This window comes from Chaetodon auriga, chromosome 8 (genome assembly GCF_051107435.1).
Source record: "Chaetodon auriga isolate fChaAug3 chromosome 8, fChaAug3.hap1, whole genome shotgun sequence".
Taxonomy (NCBI): domain Eukaryota; kingdom Metazoa; phylum Chordata; class Actinopteri; order Chaetodontiformes; family Chaetodontidae; genus Chaetodon; species Chaetodon auriga.
Window position 1 is genome coordinate 20,120,156 of NC_135081.1, and position 23,929 is coordinate 20,144,084.

The 23,929-nt window shown below is 42.1% G+C and overlaps 1 protein-coding gene across 5 annotated transcripts in view; it reads left to right on the forward strand.

Annotated features, from left to right (window-relative positions):
- The window catches only part of thsd7ab (thrombospondin, type I, domain containing 7Ab), a 135,611-nt gene that overhangs the window by 73,507 nt on the left and 38,175 nt on the right, over positions 1–23,929 (forward strand). For all 5 annotated transcript variants that reach the window (XM_076736431.1, XM_076736433.1, XM_076736435.1 and 2 more), the window contains 5 exons: positions 10,752–10,867; positions 11,934–12,069; positions 13,241–13,344; positions 15,816–16,010; positions 17,382–17,648. In XM_076736431.1, the coding sequence (XP_076592546.1) occupies positions 10,752–10,867; positions 11,934–12,069; positions 13,241–13,344; positions 15,816–16,010; positions 17,382–17,648 (818 nt within the window). The remainder of the gene's footprint in view (positions 1–10,751; positions 10,868–11,933; positions 12,070–13,240; positions 13,345–15,815; positions 16,011–17,381; positions 17,649–23,929) is intronic.

Genomic DNA, 23,929 nt, shown 5'->3' on the forward strand with positions numbered 1-23,929 from the left:
CTATGCAAAGTGGTATTATGAGACAGGACTGGCTGGTGTTAGCTGGTTAGCGTGTTAACTTCAGTAGATATGTCTCCGACACATAGTAATGCACAGATGTCTTTGACATAATGTCTAATCTGTCATTTCTTCAAATTCTGTTGATAATGTTAGTTCAGTTTTTAATGTTTTAAGCTAAAAATTTTCCATGCGTATTACATGTTGTACCTTTAAATACACACTGGTAAAAGCTGGAGCAGGAGACAGACATGGGGCCAGTGGGTCGGGGAGTAGGAGGGGTGGAGGCGTCAGGGGTAATGTCATTGAGTAACTGACAAAAAGAGGTTTCAGTCGATTTGCCTCCATTATCTTTTGTTTTTGCCGGTCAATAACTTTATATAAGCAAGTATCATTTGCAGTGAGGGCAAAAGAACATCATGCACCAGTGTCAGTAATGAGGAGTGAAAAGAAGATATTTTACACCCACTCAGTAGGCGGCCATTGATATTGACCTCAGCTGAGGAGTAATGAAGGTCACGCACTTGACTGAGAATATGCCAGCAGCCATTTGACATTTATTTTTTTTCAGGTGACATGCAGCTACCAGAGGACATCTTTAAAGTCTTCTACCTTGTTGTTATTGTTTCACTTTTAGCGTACAATTGATGAATCGATTTAGAGTGGCTGAGATTTCAAAGTAGAGTCCATTAGACTGAACAACACGAATAGTCAGACTGTCAGACAGGTTATACACAAATCCCCACTTTCTAAACCACTTACTTGACGTGACAACCGCTGCATTAAATGATTGATCAGGTAGACTGGGTCTATCTTAAAACAATACTTAGAGGCCCATGTGTACACTGAAAAGGTTTGCTGTAATTGGTTGCTGTAATGGTTCCTGCTGTCTATAGTTCAGTCTTATTAATGCCGAACTTAGACTGCTGAAGACTCATATTATCTTCATCTTAACACACAGAGTGAGGACTGTGGATTTTCCCACTATCATCTATGGTGAATTTGATTTTTGTGACCAATAACTCTTTCAGCTTACATATGGACAAGCTGGATTTCCAAAAATGTAACCTGTCCATGATAAAGAAGCACTTTGACCTGCTGTACTTGGTGTAGTTGTGTATGTTTTGATTTTTACAATAAGTGATATTTGTTAGGTTATGTGGTCATCTGTTAGTAGAACAACAATTCCTCTTAAAAGTACACCTTATGTGAGGTGGAAAAAACACATCACCAGCCATTCAGATTCACTTTAATCCTCTGTTGTCAACATAGTCAACATTACCACTTGAAATCCATACAAGTAGATATCAAGGAATGTCGGACTGCTGACGTGTTATTCTGTCAGAGGCAGTGAAGGAAAAGCCGCCTGCATGTACTCATTTCAGCATGTTTTCAGTGGTTTGAGGAATGGGAGCATTGGGAGAATAAATCTAATGCTCTCACTCCACTAATGCTCTTGTCCACTTGATTAATGTCACTCTGTACTCTGATCTGGGGATTAAACCTCCACCCTGCATGTGTGATTTAGAGACTTGTTGATATTCGAAACAATATTAAACCAAATACCTGAACTGTAAGCTGCAGTTTTAGCATGAAAAGCACCTATAAGAAACCTATATAATGGAGTTTTAAGGTCTGAGTATACAGTCGCTCAGCAGTTAAGTTGAAGCGTTAATGAGGGTTGGAGAAAGCATCTATGTTTCATTTCGTCCAATATGAAATCTTAAAATCTCGGGTATTTTTCCCTGGAAACAACATCAGTTTTTGGTGGGAATTTCGGGGAAGTAACAGTATCTCAATTCCAATCGACCCTCTTAAAAACAGATTAAATGTAGGTTCTGTGAATGAGGTATATATGAGTCCTTGAGAAATTGCCTGTACAGGCTCTGATTTGCTTGTAATTGAGGAAAGTGAATAGAAATAAAGCAAATACAACAAAGCCAATGTGTCCACTCTGGTTTGAACCACAGAAAAACAGTTTAATGTCATCACAGCCTCAATTTCCTTCTGCCTGAAGGCAAAGGGATTGAATGACAGATACTGGGAGTGCTGTGAAACTGGACTGTCTCCATAGTCTGTGAGGCTTCTCTTCACCTGCCTTCATGGACCAGTGGTGCTGTCCGTGGTGCTGAAGAAGCTTTCCTCATTCTGACTCAGTCTGTGTACAACACCGTCTCTGCCTCAGTGTCCATTATTATGTGCTTTTGTAGGTACTCTGACTTCCTTCAAGGATGTTGTTCAGAGTCTGTAGGTGGATTTTCCTCAGGCCACTGTCGCTGGCAAGGGTCCAGTAATAGGCTGTAAGCCAGCATGTAGACTTTCACCACACTGCAACAGAAAGAGGAGCTTAGGGTGAAGAACAGGGCTCTTCTATTTTAGCTGTTGACACATGAAAGTTTTAGTTGTTGCCCGGAACTAACACACACACACACACACACACATAAGATAATTTGAACACCTCATGGGGAAATGACTTTGACTCTTAAACTCGCAATGACAAACATTGCCACCAAGATGGGTCCTATTAGGCTGATTGCCAATTAGCTGCATTTGTCAGTTATAAAAGAGGTCTGGCAATCAGCACGTTGATAAGCAAGTTTTCAAAGCAGCATGAGACAATTAACAGAGCTGGAAGAGGCCAATTCATCAGTACTCAACATGCATGAGCAATGCAACGTTTGTAGTATGAGGGGAACCGTGTTGAAAATATATTGACGACGTGCAACAAATAGAAACTGCAATGATGAAGATGAACAGCAGTCATAAATTGACACGATCAACAAGGTTATGACGGATTTTTAGAATATAAAAGAGGTTTGAAATATACATCTTATTGGTACCCAGTTTGATAAGTCATCCCAAGAAGAATGGAAAGAAAGGAAGTGTTTGTTAGTTTTTTAGCATGTCCACAATCATCCACTAATCTTTGGTAATTATTATAATCTGAACAACAAGGCTGTCCTAAAATTCACCAGGTAGTCACTTTAACCCAAACCAAAGTTAGCCCCTAACCTAAACTGTTTGACCCCAAACCGTGATCTTCTCCTAAACCGAACCAAAACTTAAGCATGTAGTTGTCGCATCTTTAAATTGTTGATTTAATAGGACGCACACTAATAGCAGTGTTTGTGGAGCAATGTAGTTGTGTCAAAACTGTAATCTGTAACCTGTAAATTTGACAGACCACAGTGATTCCAGGATAAAAACTTTGTGCTGACAGCACCTGCTTTGCACCAGTCAGCACTGTGACAAACAACCTTTCAATGCTACAATTAGCGGAACTCCCAAAGGATCAGATTAGCAGAGCAGAAATACCCCTGTCACAGTGGACAAAAAACCTGCTAACACCCGCTAGCATCTGGCTTTTGTCTTCAGTGGGAAAGGGTACAATCAGCATTCATTCCCGGGTCAAATGGCTCTAGCTGCTCCAGCTGCTCCAGCTCCGATCATCAAGTGAACACACTAATTTTTCCATCGTGATGATGACACACATTGAAGTTTCTGACGTTGGCACATAATTATAAATATCAGACAGAATTGTCAACACATTACATTCCTATAAAAGTTATAAAGAAGTAACCACCATAACATTGTCACTGGCCTCCATGTTGCTTTCTATTGTCTGTTTCTACTGTTTATATGCGCTAATTTTGGTGTAAAAGTCAAGGCAAACACTCTAAGAAAGTCAACACAAAGTGCTCTGGTAAAGATTAACAGTGAGAGTCACAATACATGCAAAGCAGCTCCACAAAGAAAACTTTTGCCTCTCTTCTCTCATTCTCTCTAAATGAATCTCCTGCCCACCCAAAACATGAAACTGACCCGTCCTCATCCTGATCAAAGCATCGCAGTCCCAAATCTGAACTGACAAACAAAAACTTTTTAAAAAGAAACAGAGGAAAAGGATTAAAAGAGCATCTGAATAGTGACCTCTCATAATCAGTTTGTGGTAAACTCACCAGAACTCCTGCCCTGATAGAACAGTTCAGCTGCTATTCTGTGAGTGAATCATTGATTAAAGCCATTCTTCAAGGGAAAGAAGCCAAATATTCCCTAATTTCAGCTCCTCAGATGTAAGAATATTCGCCCTTCTCTGTCCCGTATGATCATAAGCTGAAACTCTTTTGATCCTGGACTGAAGGACAGACCCTAACAAGCAACTTGAAATCGTCTCCCTGAGCTATGAGAAACTGTTACGATCACTTCTCAACACTATGTTTTTTAGCCCAAACAAGGAATCAGTTAAACAGGAGTCTCCATTAACTGAATAAGATACACACAGTTAGCAGTGTTGTTAGCAGTGATTCACACACCACAAGCCTCCAGACCAGCTCCAGTGCTCCTTGCCATAGATTCCCTTCCAGATGTGTTGAACTCTGGTGGGATTAAATTCTTTGAAAAGCTCCTCTCTCATTTCCTCACCATTCAGTGATCCCTCGCACCCTGTGTGGAAGCATCAATGTTCATTATGTCTCTGCACTCGTTTATTCAGGTCTTTCCTTTCATCTGTCACCTGTCTGTAGTTGTCTCAAGGTTATTGTTCTTCATTCATGAAAGCATGTGTTGCTTTTTATTACCCCTGTAGAGTTGACAGACCACAGTGGCAGGTGTCTCATTCTCCAGGATTAAAAGCACTTGTTGTTCTGAAGCCCTTTGTTTCTACGTTTCTTGACCGAAGCATAAAGATGCAGCAGCTCTGGTTTCCTGGCCATCTGTTGCTCAGAGGCAGTGTTTCCCAGCCTGCACTCAGGAGTGACTTGATATGTTTTTTTTTGTTTTGTTTTTTTTTTTTTGGGGGGGGGGGTTGTTTTTTTCTTTTTCTGCTCTGCATGTCTTCATCTGGCACAATCCAACTGGCAGGTATTCTTGATCAGTGCTCCCACGGGATCCCAGCAGAACAAACAAACATGGCCGCCTGCACCCTGCATATGCAGATGTGACCTGTCTCATTCATAGATGGATCTGAGCTGTCTTCCTCCCGCAGCCTGAGGCAGTGAACCTCACCGGGTGCATGTCACGCACGCACACACAGACACACAGACACACACACATAAACACTGACTGTCAAAGCCCCATAGAAAGGAGAGACACAACAGAGACAAATATGTCAGCGCCTCAGGCTCGGGCTGCTATCATCCTATCGAGAAAGCTGTTGTGGTGTGAGGAAAAAACAACAACGTCTGCTTATTGATTCTGACAGTCTGTGTGCTGACTGGTACCAAATGTGTGTTTGTATAATCACATCGATGCTGTGGAATTTGTGAAAAAGGAAACTGAATGATTCATGGTTATGATGTTCGACAGTAGCGGTATTAAGGACAGTCAATCATCTCCCTGCCGTGTTTTCTAATGGAGGCTGTGTTTACTCCATGTTTTTGACTGTGATAGATAGCTGAAAGCCCTCAAGAAGGAGGCCAAAGACACCATTGAAAGGTTCCTTGAAGAAGTGCAACTGCTTTATGCCAAATTAAACAAACGATGTTCTTGTTTTGTAGTAATAATTTTGTTAATGAAATTAATTAGGCCTTATCTTTTCCCACCAGACCTTGTTTTTGTGTTGTGTGCGTATACACTCTCTTAAAACTACTGACAGTTCTTTGCTTTGAATCTCCTCTCTTCATCCTGCTCAACCATCTGCTCATTTCTCGACAACAGCCTCTCGCTGAACAGATTACTCAACGCGCTAATAGCAGCAAGCAAAACATAAGCATTAGCCTGGCTGCTCGTTTTAATGTCGTGCTTTGGGACAAGCTCCCAGTGCCATGTTGTGCGTGTCCTTGCCTCACTACAAATCATGACATTTAAAGATCATTATGAGATTGTGACACTGACTGGAACCAGCAACTCAGTTAAAGCCAGATGCCGTTACAGGATGGCTTCATTCATTTCAGAGGAGTGCGTTTTCACGGTGATAAACACAGAAGTGAACTGTTGAGACAAAGATAGACATCATGGAAAATTGTGCAGTTATGTTAAGATACCCAGAGTGCCTTCATCAAACAACAAAATCAATGTGACAAGCAAAGGCAACATTAGAGACAAAATGATAACAGGAGGAATAAGGGAGGAAAGGAGCAGAAAAAGAAAATGTATACATAATAAAAAATACATAAATGACACTATTACGACGAGCTTTCACACCCCCACGGACAGAGTCTCCCAGCCAAGCATTGTACTGTTAGTATTCTGGCTGCCATTGTGTTCTAACAAAAAAACATGGCCGTTTTTTTTCTGGAATGTAATTGAATTTTAATCATCTAAATTTGGATAATACCTATCATGAGTGAGGCTACAATATAATTAGACTAAAAGGGGAACAATGGGGATGGTTCCCTCTGTAGAGAGAAGCCTGCTGAAGCCCTAAATGTAAAGCGCTTAAAACACACAGGTTAGTTACAAAGGGGATTAAAGAAAGCAAAATCACGAGTGAGAGCTGCACTGAGCAAGATCTTTACATTGGAAGGAGAGAAGAGCACTCACCCCTAATCACTCCATCCACCCAAATGGAAATGCAGGGCTTAACTGACTAGAGGAAGTGACCACCCAGTCGTTTTTTTTAAACATCAGATATGATTTAGGCTCTCCTTAGCTAATCCCAGCATGCAGCCTGTAGCATCCTAACACATTTACACCTGTGGCTGATTCAGAGTCTCCAGGTTATAAAACCTGCATGTCTTTAAACTGCGGAAGGAAACCAGAGCCCCTAAAGGAAACTGACTAACTCCATAATAAAAGGACCAGGACCAGGATTCAAAACACGACTGAACAGGCTCCTGAACGCCAGTGAACCTTTAGTATCAAATGATCTCAAAACTACAGCAACAAACTCGTTCATAAATGTATTTATTTAGCTGATTTTAGCTGATTTATCCAAAGCCAATTAACAAGCACATTCAACCGTATAGATAAAGCTACAAGAATCACACAAATTTTGTCAATTATGCTAAACTGATTCAAGTGCTCCAACAGAGTTGCAGTAGACTGGTTCCTCAAAGCAAACAAGGATCAAGTCCAAGACCTGACCCCTGTGTGACCCTTGTTCACTTGATCAAAGAGGTCAAAGGGATCTATATGGGATCATACGGTGGACCCAGACAGTTTAAGTAGATTGTGCAGTGATTAGAAGATTTTTCAGCTCAATTTTAAAGGTAACAGGAAGCCAGTGTAACAGACAGTGCGGGTAAAAAGGGAAAGCTGTGGAGTTTCAGTAATCAAGCAGCAGTTTTCAATAAGTTGTAGATGTGCTGGGCATGACGAGGCAAACTTCACGTTATGGATGATTTATTCAAAGGACTTGATTCAATTTATTCAACCTCTATTTTGAGTTCCAGTAGAGGTCGTGGAACTTCAGAGCTGATGTAAAATTTCAAGCAATTCAGTTTTGTTAATCTGACACTCCCATCGACAGGACAGTGTCTTTCAAAATGACTATGACAAAAACTGATTGTTTAATGGTCTGTCCGCTGCAGTCAAGGTTTGGTTGTGTTGAGGCTCAAAACAGTTAAGAGTAGGCAAAGATTGTGTTCTACTCCATGTCATGCGTCTTTGTACACCAAATCCTCCACTTGACCTCTTCCTGAAGAGGTTTTGTGGCTCTCCAACAACTTCATACCACTTCTACCTTTGCTACTGAGAGGTGACCACAGAACGTCACTTCTCAGCAAAAACATAAACACAGGTTGTTTTCGGCATTCCGAGCAACAAGTTGTTGTTTTTGTGGTGAGGACAGACTTTCCAGAACATTGACGTTTGGTGGGGGGAACACACGAAGTAAAAGGCAATCTGCACTTCAGAAATAGGTCTTTTAGCACTCTACAGTTTGGTATTCAGAGTGCGTTCCAGCGTGATCAAAGGCAAAAGTCAAGCTGTGTTTCTTACTGTAGTGTGTTGTCTGAATAGGAATATTGTTTTATTGGCCATGTTCTTTCAAGATCCGAAACAAGTGTTAAATTATAGCTCATCCTCAGACATTTAGCATTTTTGAGTAGCAGAGGGAGTATAACAAGGCCAAAGGTTTAATCCCCTCTTTGTCCAAGAGCTGTTGGAGTGCGGAAGTCTTGCCTCGGTGCTCTGATCCCTCTTGACGCAGAGAGAATCAATAAACAAAAGAAGTACCACATCTGTAATCCTTTTAGAAACATAAGGAAGTCAAGCTGCATTTAAAGACCCACAACTAACAAAAACTTTGCAGAAGACATTTAAAAAAAAATCTAATGAGACTTTAGGGATCACTTTCATAGATAACAAACAAATTGTGTGTGATATGAAATTTTAATGTTCCTGCACCTTCAGCTGCAGTATTGTTGTGATGTTTACCCTGTTTGCATCCGAATTTGTTCTGTTACCTGCCAATAGGACTTGGAAATTCCTCAATGTTCTAATGATTGACCAACAGTATCAGGAGTTACATAACGTGCTCTGCTCTCTCTTTGTGGACCTCAAAGCAAAGTAGCTTGAGGCTCTGGATGGATATGAATTGAGACTTTTAAGGAATAAACTCATGACGAAACAAAATGAAAAGAAGTTTCTGTTTTGTTTTGCTGGGACTTAAATAATTTGGTTCATGAACCTGCAGGTTTGATACTGGCCTCCTGCTTATTGGATTGCTTATGCACTAAATTGCTTTTCTCTCTGTTCTATATACACTTTGATTGTGTTTAGATCCTGCAGATTTCTGTACGCTGGTTATTTTTGTCTTCACGCTGCATTCTGTGCCAGGTTTCCCTTGATAAAGAGCTCCTTGATCTCTACAGACTCTAAAATATTGCAGAGTTAAAGTAGGTTCATATATAAAGTGAGAAAATCCTGGTTAGCACTGGGGTCTGGTTTAGAGATTGTTCTCCGGTCTGAGCTTCATTGGTTGGATCTGCTGGAAACCTTTTCCTTCACTTCTTTACAGACGTGAACATGGGCTGAAGCCTGGAAATGTAAATGTACCCCCCCCACCCCCACCCCCCCTGCCGCCGCATCCAGCAGCTGTTTTTTTTTCCTGGGGACCATTCACTTGTATGAAGACACCAGAGGATTTGTTCCACTCGAGAGGGATTTAGCTCTCTCTATTGGTATTAAAAATAAATCTCTCCTTGTGTCGCTGTTACATTATTACATTTTCCCTGCGAGGCTCCCCATCGTTTCCCTGATAACGCTGTGCTAACGAGTATGGAACGCCCAGAGGAGAACGCTCCTCCTTCTGCGCGCAACATTAAATCTGACCCACATGATCCGTGTGTCAGCCATAGGATGAGGAAACAGAGCGGCAGCGCCTCATAAAACTGGGGACGCAGCGTTGCAGAGATCAGATTACAAGATGTCTTCCAGCAGGTCTATCTTGACCCATTTATCTTGGCCCAGTAGTATGCACATGGGACCTTAGGTGCTTAAATGACTGGAGATTAACCACAACCCTTGTTCGACAGACCTCGGCTTGACCCTATATTCTGTGCCATCAGGAGGATTATCATTCACTGATAGCAGAATCCAGTTAAAACAGGGGAGTTTCTAAGGCCGGTCTGCTCGTCTGCTGGCTTTAGCCTTAAGGGGCTCAGTTTGTTTCCTCAGCAGAGAGAAATTCACGGGAAGCAGCCTCATACAGACATTTGCTCTGATGCCTGTTGTGGGATTTGACTCTTCTCTATACCTTTCACATGCTGTCCACAGATGGCATGCATCAGCCCTGAACTGGATGTGATTACAAAGCTTTTCAGAGGGTTTTTTTTTTATTGCTTGAGGTTCTGCCTAGAATAATGGCATTCTGTATTCAGTGGTTGGTCTGTCAAAGCTCTACAGTTACATTTGTTAAAGCTTTAAATCATGGTTTCTAGACAGTCACTGTTTTAAATGTCAGTTGACTGTCTGTAAATACTCTATATGATGTCCAGATCTCAGTCAGAGCTCTAAAAAGTGTTCACACTCACATTTACCAGCCCACTTGATTACAGGGTAATGCTGAACCAGAGGATACAAAAGACACTACAGAGACAAAAGATCTACAAATTACTTATTTTGTCCACTCACTTTGGCTCGAGGAGACAGTTCAGACTTGACTCTTTAAAGTAAATAATAGAATGAAGTGTTTGTAGTTACCACTCACTCAGCTCAACATACTGTATGTGTTTATTATGATGAAAAGGTATAGCTGAGCTCTGAGTGAAACGTGTTGGTCTGATCCATGTTCATAAAAGATCATTGGTCAGATATTTTTAGGGGCTCACACAAACACTCGTGTTCATTTCTTCTGACTCCGTATTCAGCTTGCAGTTGCCAGCACCTCTTTGCTCGTCGGAACAGGCTGTACTTAAATGATGGCTTCCTGTAGGTGGTAAAGTGTCTATAACCAACAGCAGAATTTAATCTGGGCACACAGGGCAACGTTACAGGATCCCCCTGCTGCACTAGATTGTGATGTTGGATGATGAAACCAGAAAAAAAGCAACATAGTGCTGCTTAAAATCAGCAGAAATCCAAACCAGGTATTCAGGCTTCATCTGGGCCTTAAACAGTCCTGCGTGGGGAGTGTAGCCAGTGTTTTTTGTTCAGCACAACACTTTTCTTCTATTCTGATGATGTATTCATTCGCAGTAACCGTGTTGTCTCCCAGAAATCCACTGAGCAACAATCTACTGCTGTGTATCAGCATAAGTCAGTTTATTTAATCTTTGAGGTTTCAGACCACTCGCTGTTGTGTTTTGGTGAATGTGTAAAGAGTTCCCAGCAGCGTTACACGACAGCCCCGCTGTGTGTGTTTTGTTGCCTAGGTGTCCAGACGGCCCTCGCCCCAGCACCGTGCGACCGTGTCAGCTGCCCTGCAAGAAGGACTGCATCATGACCCCTTTCAGCGACTGGACGCCGTGTCCTGCCACTTGTGACGCAGGTACAGTGGAAAAAACATGGCCTGATGTGAAGTAACACTGCCTCATTCAGATCACTGACTCGTGGTGACTCATCTCAGGTTTTTTATTTCCTGGCTGGTTAGATTTCCATTGTGTTCAATTTTCCGTAGTTTTCAGTCAGGTTTTGGTAGTTTTACATTACTTTATGGCAGGATTTCTAACACAGTGTTTGGCATCTTAGCTTCAGGCTGCACTGTGAGATAATAAACACTAATTATGAATTAAACATGTTTTGCTTTGACTCTGTCACAGCCTGGAAGTATACACAGCAGCGAGTTTAGATCAGGCGTGTGGGACCTTCTGCACGGAACCAAACACATTAACTACCACATAAACACATGCGCTCATGTCTCGTTACACGTAATTAATGTGACAGATTGGCATGTAGGACAACCTTTGGGCCGACCTCTTTTAGTGCGCCTGGCAAGTCGATTCGCTCGTGGCTACAAGTGTCAGCAAGTGTTGTTGTTGTTGTTTTCATGCTGCGAAAGCGAAACACCGTTCAGATGAGGTCACCTTTGTCAGACAGCCATTGCCCAGGCTGTTGAGCAGCATTAAATTGATTTACAAGCAAAAATCATTATCGTCCATATTTTGATGACCTCCTCGTGCGACATGGTGCCATAAATCTCTTCATTTTGAGCGCGCGGCATTTTAATTTGATGCTGTTGATATCTTCACCTTGTGCAGAGAATTACACACCACCCACACCCGAAGGTTTAAAGCGGAGTTCAGGACTATCCGGAGGCTCATTTCATCTTAATGAACTACTTGAGGGCATCTCCACACATGTAAATACCATAAATTTAATCTGAGTCAATTCCAGGGTCTAATGGGATTTTTCTACATCATCGTTGTTGGCTTGATATCCCAAGTAATCAGACGTGCGTGTTGTCTGTCCAATTAGATTTGGCAATAGTATCCTCCAAGTCCATTCTTCAAGGACGATTAGCGGAGCAGCCGAGCTTATCATTCTGACATGTTTCTCATCACTTTCCCATGCAGACATTTCTTATTTTAATTCAATAATTGTCTGTGTCTGCTCAGCTGGTAACGCCGTGAAGAGAAAGCAATCCAGGAAACGTCTCATCATCCAGCTGCCGTCTAACGGAGGACAGGACTGTCCAGAGGTGCTGGAGGAGGAGAGGGACTGCGAGGTCCCCAAAATCTGTCCCGGATTCAGGTGAAAGCGCTACACTGATCCACTAAAGCTGATGTCAGAGAGAGGATTTGCTTTATTTCATGCTTTTTACAGCCTGGGTTGACAGGTTGAGTTTTGTTTGAGACCCTTTTGGCCTGGACTGTATCCTCCTATATTTTCAAATCCAGCCACATATACACATAGACAAGCGCTTTATCACTGATCTGTTTAAGAGCTTAGAGAATCCAAGCCAAAACTCGACTTCTCCATCACATTATTCGCTTGTCCTGTAATTAATTATTTTGGTCAAAGGATGTTAATATGAAGACACACTTTTTCATGCACACTTCAAAATTACAATCAGGTCGATTGCCAGGTCGTTGTTTAAGAGGAATTTGCTTTGGTGTTTGGTGCATGAAAATAGTAAGCAGAGAAATATAAAGACAGATAAAAGATGAAGAGCAAACACTGCAAAATAGAAGATAAAAAGCAAGTATTGCAGCAACGCTTGCATACTCAGTTTAACTTTCTGCACTCTCTCTGTGTTGATGCAGTTTCTTGTTTACGCTTCGTTGACCACGTGACAAACAGTAAAAGCTATGAACGGTTATGGGCCAAATAACTAATTCACTCATGTTACAGTAATGCAGTACATGGTGCTAAACAATACTTACTTTGAGTGTTTGTGTTACTGCATTGTTTAACTCCTTGGCCCTGTTGAACTGCTATGATGAAACAATGAATGTCTTTGATATGTTCAAATATGTGACCAGCTCTGACCTGTTTAATGGTGAACATTACACAAAGGGCTATTTTAAAGATTCCAGTAACTTTTCCTTACATTCACTCTGCAGCATTTTTGTTGCACCAAGAATTCTTCTTACAGTAATAATGACAATAATTTTGTTTTAACACTTGTGCTGCAGCAGGTATGCCAAAGACTTAACTGCAACTGCAGAATTTGATCTAAATCTGTTAATGTAGTAACAATATAAGTTTGTGATAATGCTTTCATACTGTTCACATTACAAATGCACGCTTGCAGTTTAATTCATAGAAAATGACTGTAGTGTGAGTCATGGTATTAGTCTGAACAATCACAGTTTTCCTCCAATAGTTCAGCCCTTTTTACAGAAACGTATTGCATGCTGACAGTGTAATGTTAGTGTAATAGCGAAGGCGCTGATCTCTGTACTGTCCTGATTTATTCCAGGTGGAAAACCCACAAATGGAGAAAGTGCCAGCTGGTCCCGTGGTTTCTCAGACAGAACAGTGCCGGTGCTCAGGAGACCTGTGGACCAGGACTTCAAACAAGAGGTATAGAACCCAATCTCTTCATCTCCCACCCATTCCCCCTGCATCCTCACTGAGCCATTCCCAATCACTGTAAATTAAATTTCTGCTCATTGCGGTGCATCTGGAGCCTGGCCACAAGGCAGCAGATGGATGTGCCAAGGTTTAGAGAAAAGGCCAATTTACTTAGAGCACACATCAAATCCTCCCACTTGCGAGACATGACACAATCGGAGGCTCACACTACTTAATGACATCAACAAGAGACTTATTTTTCTTTTTTTCCTGTCTTTTTTTAATTTTATTTTTTGTTTTCCTCCCGAGTTTGGGAAGGAGCTGTGTTCACGACTCATTGTGTGCCTCTTGAGACTCATTTGACAGTTTGGGTTGTTTCACTGCTGGCTTTTTTTCACCTCAGGCTCTTGTCATGCAGTTTTAATCAAGTGTCTCTGTTGAAATTTAGGAGATGCTGCACCTTGCCTATAGCATACGACATCTTCATATGGGCTTCACGCTTAAGTGACAAGTACTTTAAAGAAGTAGTTGGTCTCTCTTTAAAAGCATATTTCCTCCTGCCTTTTATAGAGGATGGATGTGCCATGTAGTCCTGGGAGGCTTTCATAAAAATCCAATTTCATGGGGTCACGCAGAATGATCAATTTCATTATGTTCCAGCTCCTATAGAAGGCCATTATTAGTGCTTATATTTCTGTTTCGTCTTCGCTAGCTTCCAATAATGGATGGAAGAATCAATTTGTTCATGAAAATGCATTAAGGTCCACTTTAGTTCTATATGCTGTGCAGCTTTCCACTGATTTGATACCATATGACACCTGATGTCCTGACCCTCCCGTGCTCGTTTTCACTCCTCTGACAGTTCTTGGCAGAAATCATTTTGTCGTTGACTTAAACCAATTGCGACACGCTGTCTGTCCTGGTCGGTTTTTTGACAGCGTATTGTGTTGTTTACCTGGACAGAGGCTCTCCTCATCAGAGGGAAAAACACTGTAGTAGCTCTATTAAACACACAAAACAACTTCGAGCATGTGCGTCTCTCTTCCTCTTACACACACACACACACACACACACACACACACATTCACAACATAAGGCCTGACACTGCACACACCACCAGACGGAGGCTTACCAGACCAATAGTAGTGCCCACGGGGGTTCAGCAAAATGTGCTAAGAGATTGATTTCTCCATGAAGGTACAGCCCTGCAGAACGTCTGCATCACAAGAAAATGAAATATTGCAGCAACACAAGTAATACCCTTTATTGAAAGAACAAAGACCGGGATGATGCAAGGCAACATAAATTGACTTGTGGGCTTCAAACCAATTGAGGTAGAGATGTGTTTGTGTTCTGCTCTGCGTGTAATTGTTATTTAGCCTCTCATGAGAGTCAATCTGAATTATACACTTCTGATCTATTTTTCATTAACTCTTTAGTCGCCCTCTTTAAATCTCGGTGTGATGTGATGTTGCTCACCAGGGGGAGAAGTAGTATTAGAGTCTTTTACTTAAAGGAGCGCTTCGATGATTTGGGATGTCAAAGTGTTTTTACAGGGAGTCTCAGGGAGTCACTGTTCAGCCTGTGAAACACTTAATTAAGCTAATTAGGTCTAATACTGAGTACTAAGTTCCTTTTAAAAAGCAGCAATATTACAACATTAAAATGCACCAAATACATAGTCATTCTGGTCAAAGAAATTTTGACCAGGAATCATTAAAGGAATAGTTTGACACTTTAGGTAAAAGGTTTATTTGCTCTCTCACGGAGAACGTGGAGAGAAGATTAATGTCACGCTCATATCTGTTCAGTAAAGGCTTTATAAAGATACGGACTGCAGCTGGTTAGATTAGCTTAGCATTAGGACTGGAAACCAGGGCAAACATTTAGCATGGCTGTGTGCAAAGGTAAGAAAATCCACCGATGAGTACCTCTAAGGCCACCTCTATTTTATCTAAATTATTTTTCCAATGTACACTAAAATGAACAAAACTGTCAAAACAATCAAAGTAAAAATGTCTGCAGAATGGCTTGTCTTCATGTATCAATATGCATAGATGCAATAACTTGTAAGCAGTATTTAAATGTTGCAGTTGCTCAAACTGGAGCTAATTTTATCTTCTTCATAAATCATTGGGGTTTTTTATAAAATATGAAGCATTATCATAAATGAAACGTTAAATTATGCACCATATTTCATAAGATTAGTGTTTTGTCTATAAATCTTGAATCTGTAACAGTAACTAAAGCTGTATACTGGCAGTACAGTATCTCTCTGAACTGCATTGGAGTACAAGTATAGTGGAGCATAAAATGGAACTATGATAGTACTGTAATGTCCAGTACTTAAGTACATGTGTTACATGGTAAACCTGCTATAACCAATCATTGTGTTAAAACCCATAGAAAATATACCACTTTATGGCCTATTACACGCTCTAATGAGGCCTTTTTGACCTTTCTTCCTCCCATTCTTCCAGCTGTGTCCTGCCGCCAGCTGGACGGGACGCAGGCCGACATCAGCGAGTGTCTGAAATTCGCCAAGGCCATGCCTACAATCACTCAGCGCTGTCAGCTCCCCTGCCAGGACGACTGCCAGCTGACCAACTGGTCCAAGTTCTCGTCCTGCACAGCTGACTGCGTGGGGGTCCGCACCAGAAAGAGAGCATTGATAGGTGGGAACGGAGAGTGATGCAGCACAAACAATGGGCTGCTGTGTTGAACCCTTTTCTGACAACCTTATTTGCACTGTAGTTTAAGTGTTGGTGTGGTACCAGGCAATTTAGAGGGTAATGTTGTTGGGCGACGCTCCAAGAGGCAAGAAGTAAAGTGAAACACAAGGTCATAAATCTATTCAGATAGTTCTTGCTCACTAAATGCTCCAGTGGGATTAAAGCAACAAATCTGAAATATCTCCTCAGCCTTTGTTATCCATCAGAGTGTCCCCAGAGAGTCGCCCTGTGCATCACAGTCATAAAAGCAAAATGACAAGAGTGGTGCAATGCATTAAGGCACCTCCATGATAGGTTACTGGGGGGTAGAAGTCAACTTTAAACTGAGAGCAAGTGGATTTGAAAAGCTTTTTATTTTCTCCTGACATGAAATCTTTTGACCCATCCACCAAAAGAGCAGAGAGGGCAAGTAATCAACATCAACGCTGTTTGAAGTTTAATTAGTTTAAGCTTAATTGTTCTTAACTTTAGATCAGGAAGGAGATGGTGTGGCTTGTGTGGTTTTATCCAGAATCCTTTGGCTATATTTGGGAAATGTTATCAGCAATGTGTTGGCCGATCCCTCACAGACCCTTTTACTAGATAAAAGAATAACAATTCGTCTGTATCCTCTTCTTGATCTAAGTAACCTTTGCTTCATCCAAAAAATACCAAGACAGCACAAATTCGGTTCCTTTAAGTGGGTAGTAACGGTGGATTTTCTGCTGGCTGTTGGTCGCTGTGACCTTTACAGACAGATTATAGCATGCTACACAGCACTTTGTCGCTTAGATGCAATTATCAACAACCAGCTGTGGCCCTAATGCATGATAATCTTTGCAAACCTTAACCTGCAATTATTTTAATACCAAAAAACACCCCAAAACTCTATCTTGATGGAGACACTGGCACCTGCAGGTAAAGATGTTGTGGGCAGCCATCATCTCCTTATTTGCTCCTAATGATGCACTGCCACAAGGAAGAAGTTTTTTGCACGGTGAGCTATGATTAACAATGCTTGACATGTCTGAGGATAAAAACATCAAGCTGTTTCAGTAAAAGAGCACTCTGCTTGAAACCATTTTGCCAGTGTAATCTATCATCAGGACTTGCTTTTCCCTTATGCATTAATCCCACATGAGGGGCAGCATCTCCTGTGTCATCCTGCCTCTCTCAGCGAGTGCATTATCCCAAACACTGGAAGTAGCCTCGAGTATCGTGAGACTCAAAGCCACTTCAACCTAAGAGAGACAGAAATCCACCAACACCAACAGACATGCGGAGTCACTTTTCCCAAGGCTGTTCTGCTCATCTCTGCCCCTCTGCCCTCCTCAGGGAGGAGCAAGAAGAAAGACAAGTGCAAGAACACGCAAATGTACCCTCTGAGTGAGACCCAGTACTGCCCCTGTGACAAGTACAACGCCCAGCCGGTGGGGAACTGGTCCGACTGCATCCTGCCCGAGGGAGGCAGAGTGGAGAGCCTCCTGGGGATGAAGGTCCAGGGAGACATCAAGGAGTGTGGAGAGGGCTACCGCTACCAGGCCATGGTGTGCTACGACCAGGAGAACAGGCTGGTGGAGACCTCACGCTGCAACAGTCACGGTGAGCACATGAACACAGAGTTTGTTCTTTCATAAAGGATTGTTTCACCCAGGTTACAAAAAAGAATGTGTCTCTATGTATCGAGGATAGTTTCGGCTTTGTTTTTTCAGGTTTTGATGTATCTCCCTCTGAGCCACCATCATGGAGGTGAATGGATTTTTGTTTGTGGTGCTCATAGATATGGTATAAATCATGTGGTAGTTGTGGTGCTTAAAACTGGAGTTTGACTCTTTATCTGTTGGTTTGGAGATTTAACTGCTCCTGCAAATGTGACTGTCCCATTTGATGACATCAAATCTAAGATTTTGGGGTTGTTAGTTCTACACCTGAGTGACATCAGCTGAACTCAATATCTCAATCAGTAACGAGGTAAACAGTACTTTATTAAACCGACGTCAGCACACGTTTCTTGTCCTAGAAGTGTACCTCATAAGTTTTTTTTGTACAGGAAACCACGAATTGTAACTGAGCAATCTTTATTTGATATATTCAGTTGCTAAGAACCCATTTGTGTATTTTCTCACTGAAAAAGAAGCTCCAGTTGGATATAGACTCTGTTTCACATCTCATGAGCTCGGCTTGGTTCTGGAGGAGCTGTAGCACTAACTGTGTTTAAAATAAACCCACGCAGCATGTTGTACTTTCCAAAGGTAAGCAGCAGCTTGTATGAAGGAGTGAATTTATTGGATGTTCAATGTGATGTCCTCCGTGATGATCTCTGTGTACTGTTAGCCAGCCGACTGGAGCTGCCACTGTCCTTGCTTAGCACATGCCTTCTGACAACCCTGAAAGATGGCGTTTCACAACTAATTCTAAACTTGCTGTTATTAATTTTCATTGGAACTACTTTTTACTGAAGAAACTGTCCCGGTGAAATCTGTTGACAGGGAGTTAGAGAGCTCCTGTCCAATTGACCTTAATAAATTAGACCAAAATTGTCTGCATGGCTGCATAAGGCTAGAGGCCAGTGATAAAATCTGCTCTTTCACAATTTGGGTTGACTAACCTTTTAAGTTTGGCCTGTGACCAATGATGATGAAGCAGCTCTGACAGAAATCTGCATAAAGGTGCCGAGATCGTGAGCTGTGGTACATTATGTGGCAAATCAGATTTTTGGCCAGGTGAGAAATATACTGTAGCACAATGGATTTCAGTAGATGCAAGAATAACTTCTCCTTCTGTTAAATATGCATCTGAAGCGAAGGATTTTGTTTGTGTGCCTATGAAAGCCCCTCCCATGTAGGCTAGCAGCTCATTTTGAATACTGACTTTCACATAAGGAGGCCTTTTTCTGGCACACTCCTGTCAGAATCATTTGTCTCCTCGCTGTAAGGTCTTATCTTAGATCCAAAATACTTCAAGCAAAGAATCCGGGCTCAGAAACTCGTTGTGAAATTGCTGTGAAATAGAATGCGGGAGATGTTCAAATGAATACATCAGTGTTGTGCATATATAAACATGGTTTTAGTCGCCTTCTGTGAGTCACAGATTCAGATATGCGTCAGTTAATCTGAGTGTGGGTGTGACAAGAGCACTACGTAAGGATGGGGTTGTGTGTGTGTGTGTGTGTGTGTGTGTGTGAGCTTCTGTGTATTTTTACACCTATGTGAATGTCTGTGAGTGTGTCTGTGCATCCATGTATTCATCTTTAAGCATCACTGAGCTTAGAAAAAGGGAATGTTCCTTGAGGTGCACACGAAAACAAAAACACATTCATGAGGCTTGGCGTTGGTACATGTGAATCTCAGAGATATCATTAAATCTCTCTTTTCTCCCCCTCATTCAGTGGCTCCTCTCCCCGCTCCCTCTGCCACTCCCTCCTTCATTTTCTGTGCCATTCTCTCTGTCTCAGCCATCATCACTTTTAATCTTGATAGAGGAGGAGACATGGTCCTTCCACGACTCTGCTGCTGACACACTGCCCTCGGCTATGATGGCGATCAGGCAACTCTGCCACTGTTATCTCCACATCCCACAGACATCAACAGAAAAAAATGGGATTATCATTAAAAGTGCGCGTTGATCCAAGCTTTGTGCCCCATTCCTCTATGAGAGAGAGCGAATATTATAAAGGAAGATAACGCTGGATCTTTGAATCTCATTTATTGAGACCGTTCTCAATAAATGAGTTGTCTTATTCAGAGTTTGCACAGTGGCAGCAAGAAACAACATGAGGGTTGTCAACTACAGAGAATAATATATTGAAAAGGGTTTTTGAAGTTTGTACATTAGATATTTTTCTAACCATATAAATGATTTAAGTCAACCTTGACCACAGAGAGACTATTAATCAGCATCACAAGAAAAACATCCACATGACAAAGTCCTGATTCTATTAGCTCCCAGCAATAATTGCAGTCAGCCACAAGAAGATCTAATTAGCGTGTTGTCATGTTCAGTATAATCAAGACAAGACTGAGGGGGCAGAGACTCAAGACTCAAGAAGCTCTAAATTGACTCAGTTTCCACTCAGAGAATTTTTGATCCCATCTCACAAATAAAATCCACCGTGTCAACAAAACAATATCAAATAAAACTAAGTCGACTGCTGCTATGAACACTGTGCCAAAGGTCATGGTGTGGTCATTGAAAGTCCTGTAATAAGTCCCCTGCCTGTCTGTCCTGTATATGTGACATAACTCATATAGGTCTTATATTTATGACCATATAGGCTCTGTGATGCTTTGACCTTTACCATGACTTAATATTACAGGACGGCTCGGGAGGCCTTGGTCTCGTCTTAGTAGGAGGGGGGAGGACAGTCACTGTGGGAAGCCGTAAAGGGTAAAGCTTAAGGGCAAGCGTCTTGCTGAGGACCTGTGAACTTGGGCAGTACAACAGCGAACAGATTTGTTGGTGCATGATGAGCCATATTTGTCATGAACACACTGCGAGCCCGTGCCGTAGAAGTGAGCTTTGGGTATTACGAGTGTTACAACATGTAGACAATGTGCTGCCAAGGTTTGAGGACTGAGGTCAGTGTCTGTTTAGCTCAGTAATGTACATCAAAGGGTCCTTCTGGCCTACACTGACTCTATCTTCTTCCTCTGTGCTCCATCCTGAGCCTCCATAGTTATTTTCAGAGCACCCTGGGATTAGGCGGTCCCAGTTGCCTTGGAGATGATTGGGGTGCAGGAGGTGTAACAGGTCTAAAATCAGGCTGTAACGTCGGAGCGTTCCCTGAGCCAAAAGGTTCACGTAAAGCTTCTCAGGCCAACCACCCGTCGAGTGGATGAAATTTGGTTTCAGAAGCCAACACTATGATGACTGAGTCGGACTTTATTCCTGGTTGGATGGATAGAAATAAATGGTGTCTGGATCTGCCATCAGGGTGTTCTCAGCATGCTAGTGGGTCCTTGCAAGTGCAAACAGAGAGTAAGAAGTATTTAGAAAGGTCCTATTATTAAATGCTGTGCGTACAAACACCAATCCAGCAGCAATATTTTCCTCTTGTGATTGGTTTAATTGATGCTGGTTTCAGCACAAGCATGTACGAGTCATTATTTTACACAAACAATATGCTCTCTGTAGCATTGTAACACTCACAAACCTGGATTCAACATTTCAGCAGTGAGAAAGGTACATTAATGTAATAAACTTATCTCTTGTTTGGGCCCATGCAGGTCTGACTTCAGCCGTCTCTAAACAAAACCCACATTTACTATCTTGCCTGAAAAGCTTCTACAAAGCTGGAAAATCTGAGATATGATTGCATTTTGAAGTCTCTGAATTTAGCAAATGGATCACTGTGCAGGTGTTCAATCTTCTGCACTTTTTGTATTTGTCATGTTATGTTGTCTTCTATTTCTGCATCGATTTATCCCTCACAGGGTTTTTCAAGTCTTAACATCGAGCCTCTTAACAAAGTTTGGACGCTGTCTAAAACATAGATGAACAGACTGTAATACTTTGCTGATCCTTTTTACATACATTCAACTGAAAACAGCACAAAGACAAAGTTGGAACATTCCACAGGTAAACAGTTCATTGGTAACAGGTGATAGTATCATGATTGGGTATGAGAGGAGCATCCTGGAAAGGCTCAGTCGTTCACAAGCGAGGATGGCACGAGGTTCACCACTTTGTGAACACATGATTGGATAAAGGAGATTACTACGTACAATCGGTAAACACAGTTTGTTTGCAAATGATTACATTCTGTTTTTATTGACGTTTTACAAAGAGTCCCAACTGTTTGAAAGTGAGGTTGTAAGAACAGAGCATTGCCTTTCTGTCAATGATGGTGAAGCACAGATTAAAATAACAATGTTATATTTGTTTATGCTGTAAGTAAATGTTGATGGATTGTGGCTGTCGTTAGAAAGCCTGTTTACTTCCAGAGGCATATTTCAGTGCATTTTCCAATTATCACTGTGAGGTTCAAGAGCTGGTTGGACAGTGAAGTTGTTAGCATTTCAGGTGAAGTTGGGCAGTCAGCAGCTCGGAAAGCTTCAGACAGCAGTGACACCTGCGTTGGGAATTGCAGCACTTGCTGGTGCCAGGTTACAAGCTGACTTCTAAAGGCAACAGTAGTGATCTCCTACCTGGATCCAGCCCAGAATCCTCCCTGGGAGCTTGGCAAGACACCTAACAAGTTCATATCAGTTGAACTATAAGTGAACTGTAGGCTGATGTGCTGCAGCATTTGCACTGTGGGTGAACTTTAAGTGACAGTATCAGTTCAGTGATGTAGAGTGACTGGGCTTGAGTGTAGGGCTTACAGTGGGAGGTGAAAGGTCATGAAGCCTCAGCTTCAGCGTTCAGAGGCCATGCTGAACTCAGCAAGGTGTTGATGTAGAGAGGCTGATCTGGACTCAGGGGCAACAGGGTGTAAGGAGGTCAGGCAGAAGTCTGTGTGTGTGTGTGTGTGTGTGTGTGTGTGTGTGTGTGTGTGTGTGTGTGTGTGTGTGTGTGTGTGTGTGTGTGTGTGTGTGGATGTGATCATTATGTCACTGTGCATTTAGTTGGTTCCAGAGGGCTGCCAGGACTCAAGTCCTGACTGGATTAAGCAGACTTTTTATTTTCTAATCATATTAGCTGTAAGGGATCTTACTGCTCAGTTCTGGGGCTGAATCACAGGCAGGAAGATCACCCTTCAACTGTCCTCTTCTGCTGAGCCAAGTTTAAACCGTGCATTTAAGCTCCACTCATCCATTTCTAAAACACATCCTTCAATGTGTTTTTAAGAGAAATACGACCACCTTTGGCTGCAGTGGTCTGTAGCTATGTTGAAAATAAAAAGACTCATCAGAGTTTAAGATTATTTTGATTGGAGGAGGACTCGGGTCAGTTTGGTTTTGTTGCCACATTGATAAGGTTAGTCTCATTCATATATTGTCCTTGCTGACAAACCCTCACCTGTCATAAGTGATGCTAACACTGTGTTCAGGCCAGCATTTACACTGCATCAAAAAGCAAAAAGCCTCCCTGTTGACTCCAGTTAGATCTCTGCAGGGGGCTCTGTCAAAAGAATCAGGGTCATCTGGCATCAAAGCTAGCTCAAGTTTTCCTGCAGCATAGTCCAGCCTCATCGACCAAGTGCACATTCCCGATTGATTGCTTTGCAATGTAAACAGCGTAATTTTTAGTGTGGCAGTCATCGGGGATAAAGACTTCCCAGAGCTGTAACGTCCTGTCTCATTGTATTATTGGCTGCTGTGCTGTGCTTTGGCATCTGCTAAGACTTAAAAAGCCCAGATGTATTACTCCAACTGGACTTTGTGGTTGTGTTTCATCTTTTCAAACAGCACCTTTAGCAACACGTCCACACCAACACGGCCAAATGCGTTATGTATTTATTTCTATATATATTTATTTTCAGTGTGAACATGGCCTCGAGAAGAGACTTGTTCAAATCAGTTGTGGGACCAGCTCAGACAGTCTGAACAAAGAAAATGAATAACTACCCCTCTAGTTATCCTCCATTAGCTGCAGTGGAGCTCACTGGCCAACGGTGGGCCGCTGCTGTTGCACCCACAGCTCAGTGTGTCACTGTGAAGCGTGACATCGCTGCAGACGAACATGTGTGCTCAGCAAGACTTTACCCAGGTTAAAAAAGTGAAAAAAATACCTACATGTGGATTGACAAAATTGATTTGTGAGGACTGAATAGCCTCTGCGGGATTCCTCTGAAAAGAGTTATCTTAAATCGTGGGAAGTGTGTTTTCAGCAAGTCTGTCAGTCATTCTAGCTCCACACGTCTCTCTCTGAAAAGCAAAGCAGCGTGAAAGAGCCCACATCAGAAAGAGGAAGTGGTTAGGCGCCCAGTGAGACACTCCACT